Consider the following 12,521-nt stretch of genomic DNA (forward strand, 5'->3'; position numbering starts at 1 on the left):
TTCTAAAATTAAACATGTAAATAGCACCTGCACAATAATTAACGCTTTCAAGGCACTACTCCGATCCATTACTCTTTAGCTAGCCGCACACTACGCCGATTTTCAGCGTACCGAGCCAACTGAAGTCGCGAGTCAGGCGTAAAGACTAGTTTTCGATGGTACCGACTCATCTCACAGCCGATTCGAAAAACTAATCGGGAGCCAGACTGATCGGCGAGAGTCGCGAGCAATAGCCAATCATATCTTTCGCATATAACACGTGACATCATTAAACACAATTTCTAGCGCGAGAAATACGTGCTGGTAGCACCTAATGCAGGTATATACTGTAATTCCATAGACTGAAGCTTTATCCATAGACACAGTGGGCTGGAAAGCCACTCTGCTCAAGTTGTGTGGCTGAATTCCAAATCGCTTTAACTCCCCTATATAAGTGCACTATTTAAGGTTGGTAATAATAGCTCGTGCAGCCTAGATAGTGCGCTACATATTCCGTGTTGTGTCATTTGTAATTCAGCCTGTAGCATCTTCAAGTGTTGGATTTAACAGTAACTATATCCAATAGCCAATCACAAAGCTATTGTCACGTGCCGCTTCAATCGCGACTGCACTCGTCAACAGTCGGGGGATATGTGCGTGCCCTGTCGGGAGTCGGCTCTGAAATGGGTCGGTTCGGTACCGCGTGGATCGCCGTGGTGTGCGGCTAGCTTAAGTCCATGCTTAATCTGGCTTCTGCAGTAAACAAAGGTCGCACGTTTGACGTCAGGGCAGATTTGTTGTCATTTTTTTGGCGCAGATTGTGACGTTCTAAAACGCAAAACTCCGGTTATCTCTGTCTACACGAAAAGGCATACACGGAGTTTTCAAAAATCTTCACTTTGCCCGGAGTTTTTTTAAATATTCGTTTTTGATGTGTTTTCATGTGGATGACAGGCCAAAACGTAGAAAAATATCTTCGATTTAGCAGATACCCGGTTACGTGTGGACGGGGTCTTAATGGGAACAGATTTAACCTTGTTGGATGTTAAAGGGTGGGGGAATGCGGGACACCTTACTGTTACCAGAGATTAGCATGAACCATGAAATGGTTTTCGAGATGTCAGCAGCAAATAAGAGCAGGATGCAACAAAGATGTATTTACCCATCCTTACAGAACACTTGGACAATGTGTGTACTTAACAAATGAGACTGTCAATGATGGCGTAGCCCTGTCCAGTCCAGAAAAAACAATCAAAAGTGGGCCACTTTGTGCAATAAATGTTGCAAGCTATATACACTATTTATGAGATATATATAGAAGTTATACACACCCGATGAATACCTAGCTATTTGCCAGAAATAATCCAAAACGGCAAGCAACTGACTGAGAAGAAGCGATTTTTGTTGAACTGCTCATTAAGGCTTAGTCAGTCCATAACTTCATTAATAATTGTAATTTATCAAATCTGGGTAGAATTTATATGCACCCTAGGTACCCGACCTTCATGCCAGAAAGAATCAAAATTGGTGAAGAATTGAGGGAGAAGAAGCGATTTGTGTGGAAACTGCTCGTTAGGGCTTAATTACTCCATATCTTCATTATTAATTGCAATTATTAAAATTTGGGTAGAAGCTATATGCCCCCCAGGCAGACCTACCTTCCTGCCAAAATAAAAACTGGTGAAGAATTGAAAGAGAAGAAGCTTATTGTGAAATGTTGACGCTGCCGGACGTACGACAGACAATACATGATGGCATAATCGCCTGTTGGCCAGATGAGCTAATAACCAAACAACCACAATTTAACCCCTAAATTTGTACTTATAATTTATGAGATATGAGTGGGCCAAAAGCAGTTCAATTAAATTAGTCCTGATATATTTTAATTTCCCTGAGGGAACCCGCCCAAAGGGATCAATAAAGTTCTATCTAATCTAATCTATATTACGGTGTGTTTACCGACAAACTATAAAGTATGTTTTATTGAGGAATGGGTATAAAGTATGTTAATGAGAGTAAGAGTCATTTAATGGGGATCAGCTAGTGGAGAATACATACATACACCTACCTCCTGCTCTCTCTGGAACACCACCACTCGACCTCCTTTGTCCCCTGTGGCAAGGAGCTCCCCAGTGGAGTTGAACTCAACAGTGGATATGATGTCAGCTGGATAAAGATAAAAATATAATGTGTATATTAGTCTGGTGTGGATTTAAAGGGGGAGGGGGCACACCCAGCACCCGCCGACCAAAAAAAAAATAGTTTTAGTATTGCAGATTCCAAGATATGCCTGCCGTTTTTAATTTAATTAATAAGGTTTAAAAAAATAAACAAAATAAATTGCTATGTGGGATTGAGCTGAAGAATTTATGGTATAAATTTATATTTGATAGTAGGTCCTAGGTTCGTTTTTTTCACTCGTTACATTGAATGTAGTGAAAAGCAAGCTGGATGAGTCCTGTAGGATTTTAACAGGGCGTGGGAACTTGGTGCATCTACATAATAACATACTGTATTCCCAGACTGCACTGTAGACTACATGTAAAGGGTGTGCACCATCCTTTTATGTTTATGGTATCATTAACACGCATGCTCACAAGCCAAAATGATAAGATGCTGCAGTAGGCTTACTGCATACGTGTTGGCTGTCTGGCTACTGCTCATATTCATTAATAGGATATCCCTGTACTTACCATACCCTGTGTATGGACATGGTACACGTGCCATTTTGGGGGTGAGCCTCACTTTGATTTTTATGATGGCAGCTGGATAGGTCTATGAGAGGTGTTGATTTTTGCAACGGCTTTGAAGAAAATCTGCTTGAAATCCCCTGAGTCTTGGGAACTAAGACTTATTATAGAACTTGTTCACATGCAATTCATGCAATCATTGTATAGTTATCTCAGTCTATTAGACTCAGGAGCTCAGATTGCAGTTATTGACTTTGTATTACAGACATGCAACTCTTTGTTTATATAGACATGCAAGTCTGTGCTTAGAGTTATCTCGGTATTAAGCTCTGTCCTAAGTGGCCACTTACATTACCTCCGTTTACCTGGGTATATTCACTGTGTTATATGTACATTGGATGTCCTGAGCAGGAGCTCAGACTGCAGTTGCTAAAATAGTAATAATTTATTGATATAAGGTGTTTACAACATGTCTCTAACAGCTCAAAATGCATCTCCAGGCATTTAATACCTGCAGAGCTTCCGGGGACCTCTGACGGCCCCCGGACCCCTGGCCTTACTGGGTTGATGCCCCCCTTCTAATTTTCTTGGATCCACCCCTGTTAGTAGTAGGAATATACAGCTCCAGAAAAAAATTAAGAGATCAAATTTTTTTCATAAATCAGCATCTCTATGTATGGCAGCCATTTCATTCCAGTGTCTGTGCTGAAATTCCAATACAAGCACACCTCATTTTACTTAATGTGCAAGTTGTGTAGAGAACTTCTTAAAGAACTCTACTGGATAACCGTCTGTGCCAGGGCTTTTGTTACTCTGCATTTGAACAATGCAGGTGGTGATTTCTTCCAACCTAAGGGGTTCATCTAAACTCCCTGACAAATCTTCATTTAAAGTAGGAAATTCTAAGGGCCCGTTTACACGAGGACGCTGTCGGGTAAAAATGACTAAATATTTTATCAGAAGTGCCTTTCGTTTACACGAGAACGGCGTTTCCGAGGCTGAAAAACGGATAAAATTGAAAACGCCTTCCAGAGTGGATAAGTTAAAAACGGCCCCCGTTGCATATCCGTCTAAACTACCCAATACGCGAAACTCTGCTCGGATCTGCTCACGTCGGGTACGCGTTTATGTCATACATATGTCATATACTGCACATGCCAGCCCGGGAAGTAAGAAAGTAAGTAAAAAAGTAAGAGCATGTCTGATTACATGGATCTAACGGACCTTCAAGCTGCTCTGTGTTTTAATGCAGTAGATGTGTTTTCCTGCTCACCCGTCCAGCTGGAGCTCCTCAGTTTGGTGTCGCCAAGTTACACACACACGCACGCGCGCCGCCTATTCAAGCCGCTCGTGAAACCATAAACCCGAGACTGAAAACAAAACTAGCAGCCAAACGGGTTTATTTTGCTGAGATGGACACTGCCTTTTCTCTTCTTCACCGAAACAAGAGTGAGTGTTACTTAATAAAGGCAGATTAAAAGAGTTTCGGTTTGCTCCTGCTCCTCCCTCGAGCACTACAGTACCTCAGCCGGACCGGTGTTCTGTAAAGTTATCCTAGCAAGTTCTCATACAGACCGTTTTATTATTCAAAACAAGTCATTACAAATTATTTGACTCGGCCAAAGACTCGACCAATACGCACAAAACATAAAAATCGGCAAATGCGTGAAATTCTCACCGATTTTCTATCAGCCCAGCTGATCGGTGGGACAAAACTACTGTTGAATTTTCCTACCCTCCTGGATTTCGCGCATGCGTAGTAGGCTTGGTAGGATAACTTGACAGAACAGCAGCGCAGATGTGCAGATCAGACAAGACAGAAGACATTGCGCATGCGTGCAGACATAGCGGAGACATTTATGCGTCACCGTATAGACGCAGATTTCCTCCTTGAAAACGGTCGTGTAGACGCGGAAAAAAGTGAGAACGAAAACGGACTTTTGCGTTTTTGTTTTATACCGTCCCCGTGTAAAGTGGGCCTAAGTTATCAAGAAAGAACTCCATAGAAGAGTTGTCAGGAGGAGTTTGTGACTGATAAAGTGTAGAATAGAAAGAGGAGAATTCTGAGTTTATTGTGGAAGGGTCTGTAGTCAGGTTATGAGAAGAATCATAAATTTGTGAGATAAAACGGGAAGCACATTGGCGTCTCAGTTGTGAGGCTAGAAGACGACCAGCCCTATCCCCATGCTCGTAATAAGTTGTCCTTGTACGTTGCAATAAATGTTCTGCTTTCCGTGTTGACAGTAAGTCAAATTCAGTTTGCAATTGTAGACATTTAGCAGTTAAATCAGGGTTGATTACTAAGGCCTGCTGTCTATCTAATCTTGATGGCATCTGTCAGTTCTTGCTGTTTCAATCTTCTGTTCTTAGCTAATTGTGCACTGAAAGATATAATACTACCCCTGATAAATGCTTTTAGTGTTTCCCATAAGAGAGAAGGAAATACATAGTCAGATCTATTTGTTTCTAGGAAAAAGTCAATGTTTGTGGAAACATAATCACAAAATTCTGTGTTAGCAAGCAAGCTAGAATTAAGTCTCCAACTTCCTTGGTGTCTAAGGGAACCAGATGGCAGGCAAAGGTCTAAAATGTGGGGGGCGTGGTCAGAAATTACGATCGCTGTGTATTGTGTAGTGCATACAGAGGATAGAAGAGCCTTGTCAATAAAAAAGTAATCAATACGGGAGTACACCTGATGTACTGTGGAATAGTAGGAGAAATCTTTAGCACTGGGATGAAAAAAGCACCAAGGGTCAACACAACCAATTTGATCCATAAAAGATGTTAAAGACTTAGACATGGCTGATGGCGTCGCTGATTCAGAGTGAGTATGATCAATAGTAGGGTTAGTAACACAATTGAGATCTCCACCCAGGATTAACTGATGGGTATCCAAATTTGGTAAATGAGAAAATACAGTGGACATGAAATTTGGGCTATCCCAATTTGGGGCATACAAGTTTGCTAAAACCACAGGTGTTTGAAAAAGCAAACCTGAAACTATAATATAACGACTGCCAGGATCAGAATATACCTGATCAGGGGTGAACCTGATTCGTTTATGAATTAAGATAGCAGTGTCTCTGGATTTACTGTTAAAATTGGAATGGAAGATTTGACCGACCCAAGGCTTACACAATCTTGTATGATCTTCCATGCGTAGGTGTGTCTCCTGTATAAAGGCAATATCAGTTGAAAGGCTCTTTAAGTGTGCGAGAACTTTCCATCGTTTAATTTGCCTTCCTAAGCCACGCACATTTCAGGTTATTATTTTAATACAGTGCCCATTCAATCCACAATGCATTGTAGTGTCTGGTGTCATCTATGTCAGGCAGGTGAGACTAAGTAACTTCTGATGAATTCTATAGGAACTACAACGCATGGGCTCCCTGTGAGTGATGGGCCATGACACAGAGGGGATGGAAAGGAGAAGGAGAAAAAAGAGACAGAAAAAAAGAGAGAGAAGAAAAAAACCCACCCATCTGGGCTTTGGACAACATCCCCCCCAACCCTACCCCCACCCCACATACACACAAACCCCCACCCTTCTAGTAGTGAACATAGCAGTGTATGTCTGAAGCTCGTCTGCAAGAAGCGTCGAGATGCCAAAGCTAGTATACATACCACCGATTTATCACGCAGTGTTACTTCCTGCTCCTAAATTGCATTGGTTTGATACCCCATAACAGAACAATACAAGCTCGTCCGCAAGAAGCGTCGAGATGCCAAAGCTAGTATACATACCACCGATTTATCATGCAGTGTTACTTCCTGCTCCTAAATTGCATTGGTTTGATACCCCATAACAGAACAATACAAGAAATGGAGTAGAAAAGAGAACAGTCCTCGAAAAACAATCTGGATGTAAACCTCCAGATGGCAGCGTTGCTACTCAAAAAGTCCACAGTGAATGCTAGGTATGAGTTGCTTACAGTTCTAAAATAATAATCAAAAGGGTAAGAACAGCTTTCAGGCGTCTATAATCTAAATTGAAACACAACAACACAAAAAACCCCCCCAAAAAAACACATGCATGCATGTTCGCTAATGTTTGCCAGAAAAGGTGAAAGCCATCTACAAAAACATATCACTTTAGCAGCACTAAGAGCTTTTCGATACTTCAGCAGGCTCTCCTTCCATGCTAATTGGAATACTACCAATTTCATTTGACACCAGTGTCTTCTAATTTTTGAGTGGTCTGTTTTAACGTGCGTGTGTAATTGTTATTCCAGGGTGTTAGTTTTTTCTCTCTAATAATTTTTTTCTTTTAAGTGGAGCTACATTATCTAAAGTATAGCAAAACATTGACTCGAAGCATTCACTTGCCTGATCAAGTTCTGTGGGGTCTGACAGTGATCCAGTCAAAGTTGATAACTGTGAGACTATTTATAAAACTTTGTGAAGTAGTTGATGTAAATATACATTTGAAAGTAGCATGGCAAGATGCACATATTATTGCTCAAACATACCTGTACCTGTAGATTCCTCCATAAAATGGGCGTTGCCGTTACAGAGGCGACTTGAAACATTTCCTTACCAAGTCAGTGAACCCATTTCGTGACTGGGTCATTCTTTTCGTCTGATTACTGAAAACTCCAAGGAGTTCGGATATCTTCACCCAAGGGTTACGGTAGTACTTTCCTTCCAGTTTTGCAAACAGTAATATTTTAGTCAGTGCTATGTTTTCTGCACAACAAACGTGGCCAATGTACTTAAGGTATTGGCTATAAATAACATCACGTAAGGGTGTTGTTTTGAGAATGTTCTTGATCTGCTCATTCGTGTAAATGAAGGCATAATCTGTCTCTTCATCATCACTTCCTGTAATGTGCCTTTGCTTCCATCCATCTTTTACCATACTTCGTAGACATTGACTCCAACATGCCTCCAGCTTCTTAAAGCATATATGCAGAGCCATGGCCTCACTTTCGTTTATAAATGCCTTGAGACCTCAAGAATAGCACAGGAATAGTTTTAAGCGTTAACAAGAAATTTAATATAGTAATTTTTACTATTAAAGTGATTCATATAGGTAGCGGTCTGAGTGAATGACCTTGACATCTGTAACGTCACAGCAGGAAGTCTATCGGTCTCATCGCCATTTCCACTATACTAAAACACAGAGCTGACTGCAACTCCGATCCTCCATTTTGAGCTAATTTATCGCCATGCCACATAGATGCGTTTTTGGCTGGTGCAGCAACATGACAGAAGGTGGATTTATGTTGCATTCATGGTCCAAGAATGTTCAAACTGCAAAGATTTGGACGCGTTTTGTGAGAAGTTCACGGGCACATTGGGCGGCTATGAAGTGGTCTCTCCTCTACTCTGCACATTTTACTGAAGACTCGTACAAAACCTCTGATCTGTTGAGAAGCATTGGCTATAAGCCTGTATTGAAAGAGGGTGCAGTATCAACAATTAAAGAAAAAGAAAACTACAAGAAAAGAAAAGTAATTTTTTTTTAAAAGGAAAGTGAGTTCAGTTGCACCAGTCCTCCCGGAGTGAGCCGAGGGTTGTTGCTAAAACCTGGGACGGAACGGGATGGGACGTATCACTCAGGCAGTGACCTCCCTGCAGTTGTTGCTAAAACCGGTGACATCCCGTTCTGGGTTTTAGTAATTGCCTGAGAAGAAGAAGAAACCTTTATTCGTCACATGCACACTTCAAGCACTTCAAGCACCTTGACATCTGTAACGTCACAGCAGGAAGTCTATCGGTCTCATCGCCATTTCCACTATACTAAAACACAGAGCTGACTGCAACTCCGATCCTCCATTTTGAGCTAATTTATCGCCATGCCACATAGATGCGTTTTTGGCTGGTGCAGCAACATGACAGAAGGTGGATTTATGTTGCATTCATGGTCCAAGAATGTTCAAACTGCAAAGATTTGGACGCGTTTTGTGAGAAGTTCACGGGCACATTGGGCGGCTATGAAGTGGTCTCTCCTCTACTCTGCACATTTTACTGAAGACTCGTACAAAACCTCTGATCTGTTGAGAAGCATTGGCTATAAGCCTGTATTGAAAGAGGGTGCAGTATCAACAATTAAAGAAAAAGAAAACTACAAGAAAAGAAAAGTAATTTTTTTTTAAAAGGAAAGTGAGTTCAGTTGCACCAGTCCTCCCGGAGTGAGCCGAGGGTTGTTGCTAAAACCTGGGACGGAACGGGATGGGACGTATCACTCAGGCAGTGACCTCCCTGCAGTTGTTGCTAAAACCGGTGACATCCCGTTCTGGGTTTTAGTAATTGCCTGAGAAGAAGAAGAAACCTTTATTCGTCACATGCACACTTCAAGCACAGTGAAATTCATCCTCTGCATTTAACCCATCTGAAGCAGTGGGCAGCCACACCAGAGCACCCGGGGAGCAGTCAGGGGTTCGGTACCTTGCTCAAGGGCACCTCAGCCCAAGGCCACCCCACGTCAACCTAACTTTGCATTGTGGGGGAAACCGGAGCACCCGGAGGAAACCCACACAGACATGGGGAGAACATGCAAACTCCACACAGAAAGACCCTTGCCAGCCGCTGGGTTTGAACCCGGAACCTTCTTGCTGTGAGGCAACCGTGCTAACCACTACACCACCGTGCTGCCCAACAGTAATGGCGGAATACACGTGTAGCGCGAATAGCGTGTGGGTGGAGCACAGGGGACGGCAGGACAGAGATCAAGGGTTTTCAGAAGGCTTTATTGCCGAACTTTTCAGTCTAACAATTGTTAGACTGAAAAGACTTGGTTTAAATGTTTTAAACCAAGTAGGCAGAGAGACACACACACACACACTGTCGGCTCTGCCGGGGAAGAAAACTCCCTTCCGCTCTCCCTTTCCCTCCTTAAGTAAGGCGGTTTACTGGGGAGAACACACACAAAACACAGGTTAATGACACTCAGGTGAAGCGATTCTGCCACTTACCTTCCCCAACTCCGCCCTCCTGTCACAGACCGGCGCTTGACCACGCCCCCGCTGCCACATACCCCCACTGCCCGACTCAGGCCGGGCGCCCGTCCGGCCCGCAGCCGACCCCCCCCCCCCCCCCCTTGACGGGAGAGGAAGTCCGCCACGACCATCTGCGCCCCTGGCCTGTGGACCACCTTGAAGTTGAAAGGTTGGAGCGCCAGATACCAACGGGTGATCCGCGCGTTGGCATCCTTCATGCGGTGGAGCCACTGGAGGGGCGCGTGGTCCGAACAGAGGGTGAAAGAGCGCCCCAGCAGGTAGTAATGGAGGGCGAGGACCGCCCACTTGATGGCCAGGCACTCTTTCTCGATAGTGCTGTAGCGCCCCTCACGCACTGACAGCTTCCGGCTGATGTATAACACTGGGCGGTCCTCTCCCCCCACCTGCTGGGACAAAACGGCCCCCAGCCCTCTGTCCGACGCATCCGTCTGTAACAAAAAAGGGAGAGAGAAGTCAGGGGAGTGCAAAAGTGGCCCCCCACACAGTGCAGCCTTTACCTCAGAGAAAGCCCGCTGGCACTGCTCTGTCCACTGGACCGGATCTGGCGCCCCCTTTTTAGTGAGGTCAGTCAGCGGGCTGGTGACGTCCGAATAATTAGGTATAAACCTACGATAATAGCCAGCCAGCCCCAGGAACTGCCTCACCCCCTTTTTGGTCTTGGGTCTCGGGCAGGCCGCAATCGCTGCTGTCTTATTAATTTGGGGACGCACCTGCCCGTTACCCAAGTGGAAGCCCAGATACCGTACTTCCACCCGCCCAATCGCACACTTCTTCGGGTTGGCAGTGAGCCCCGCCCGCCTCAGCGACCTAAGGACGGCCCTCAGGTGTTGCAGGTGCCGCTGCCAGTCATTACTATAAATAATGATGTCGTCTAGGTAAGCGGCCGCGTAGGTGGCGTGGGGCCGGAGGACCCGGTCCATCAGCCGCTGAAACGTAGCGGGCGCCCCAAACAGCCCAAACGGAAGTGTGACGAACTGGTGTAAGCCGAACAGTGTGGAAAAGGCCGTTTTCTCCCGGGATAATGGAGTCAAGGGGATCTGCCAATATCCCTTCGTCAAATCCAGTGTCGAGTAAAAGCGAGCCGTGCCTAGTCGATCGAGCAGCTCATCAATACGAGGCATCGGGTACATGTCGAATTTAGACACCGCGTTGACTTTTCTATAGTCCACACAGAACTGGACCGAGCCGTCGGCCTTAGGAACTAAGACCACCGGGCTGCTCCAGTCACTGTGGGACTCCTCGACGATGCCCATTTCGAGCATGGCCTGAAGTTCTTCCCGAACTACCTTTTTTTTGTGTTCGGGTAATCTATAAGGACGGCTGCGTACTACCACCCCCGGGGGCGTCTATATGTGGTGTTCTATGAGGTTCGTGCGACCGGGCAGGGGCGAGAATACATCCGAAAACTCGGCCTGCAACTGGGCGACCTCCGTGAGTTGGGTCGGGGAGAGGTGGTCTCCACAGGGGACCGGAGAGGTACGAGATGCCAATGTCCCTTTTTGGACCTCTGGCCCCAGCTCCGCCTTCTCCGGAACTACCGACACCAATGCCACGGGGACCTCCTCTTTCCAGAGTTTTAACAGATTGAGGTGGTAGATCTGTAGCGCCCCCTCCCTATCCGTTCGCCTAACCTCATAGTCGACGTCCCCGACTCGCCGTGTGACCTCAAAGGGTCCTTGCCACTTGGCGATTAATTTGGAGCTCGACGTGGGCAACAGGACGAGTACTTTATCTCCCGGAGTGAACTCTCTAAGGCGCGTGCCCTTGTTGTACAGGCGGGTTTGCCGTTCCTGGGCCTGGCGCAAATTCTCCTGAGTTAGGTGGGTGAGCGTGTGGAGTTTTGCGCGCAGATCCATAACGTACTGAATTTCGTTTTTGCTCTGTGAAGGTCCCTCCTCCCAATTTTCCCGCAGTACATCTAAGATGCCGTGCAGCTTATGCCCATATAATAATTCAAATGGGGAGAACCCCGTGGAGGCTTGGGGGACCTCTCGCACTGCAAACAGCAAGGGTTCGAGCCACTTATCCCAGTTACGTGCGTCCTCACTTACGAATTTTTTGATAATATTCTTGAGGGTGCGATTGAACCGTTCAACTAAACCGTCCGTCTGTGGGTGATAAACGCTGGTGCGGATCGGCTTAATACCCAGTAGCCCATACAGTTCTCTCAGTGTTCGTGACATAAACGAGGTGCCCTGGTCAGTCAGAATCTCTTTTGGGATTCCAACCCGGGAGATGACGTGGAAGAGGGCCTCTGCAATACTGCGTGCTGAGATATTGCGAAGAGGCACCGCTTCCGGGTATCGCGTTGCATAGTCCACCAGAACCAATATAAAGCGGTACCCACGTGTTGACCGGTCTAATGGCCCGACGAGATCCATCCCAATTCTTTCGAATGGGGTCTCAATTAATGGTAGGGGGCGCAAGGGCGCTCTTGGAATGGCCGCTGGATTTACTAACTGGCATTCGCGGCACGCCGTACACCACTTACGGACGTCGCCGCGAATCCCCGGCCAATAGAATCGGGCCATTATCCGGGCGAGTGTCTTATCCTGCCCGAGGTGTCCAGCCATGGGATTAAAGTGAGCCGCCTGGAATACCAATTCCCGGCGGCTCTTTGGAATTAACAACTGGGTGACCCGCTCTTTCGTCTGAGTGTCCTGCGTCACTCGGTATAACCTATCCTTCAAAATGGAAAAATAGGGGAAGGGCGGGGTGGCGTTCGGCGGGAGCGTTTGACCATCGATTACTCTCACTTGGTCAAACGCGTGTCGCAGAGTCTCGTCTCGCGATTGTTCCAGTGGGAAATCCGCGAGGGATTCCCCAATAGAAAGAGGAGGGGCCGGGGGCTCCTCACTCTGTCGCGGAGATGACGTAGACGGCTCTGCGA

General features: G+C 45.7%; 1 protein-coding gene across 4 annotated transcripts in view; it reads right to left on the minus strand.

Annotated features, from left to right (window-relative positions):
* The window catches only part of ppp2r2bb (protein phosphatase 2, regulatory subunit B, beta b), a 181,602-nt gene that overhangs the window by 70,712 nt on the left and 98,369 nt on the right, over nt 1–12,521 (minus strand). For all 4 annotated transcript variants that reach the window (XR_009655734.1, XR_009655733.1, XM_060935889.1 and 1 more), the window contains exon 2: nt 2,048–2,145. Coding sequence is in view for 2 of the 4 variants with exons in the window: in XM_060935889.1 (XP_060791872.1) it covers nt 2,048–2,145 (98 nt within the window). In the remaining 2 variants the exon portion in view is untranslated. The remainder of the gene's footprint in view (nt 1–2,047; nt 2,146–12,521) is intronic.

The sequence above is a fragment of the Neoarius graeffei genome, chromosome 12 (assembly GCF_027579695.1).
Source record: "Neoarius graeffei isolate fNeoGra1 chromosome 12, fNeoGra1.pri, whole genome shotgun sequence".
Taxonomy (NCBI): Eukaryota; Metazoa; Chordata; class Actinopteri; order Siluriformes; family Ariidae; genus Neoarius; species Neoarius graeffei.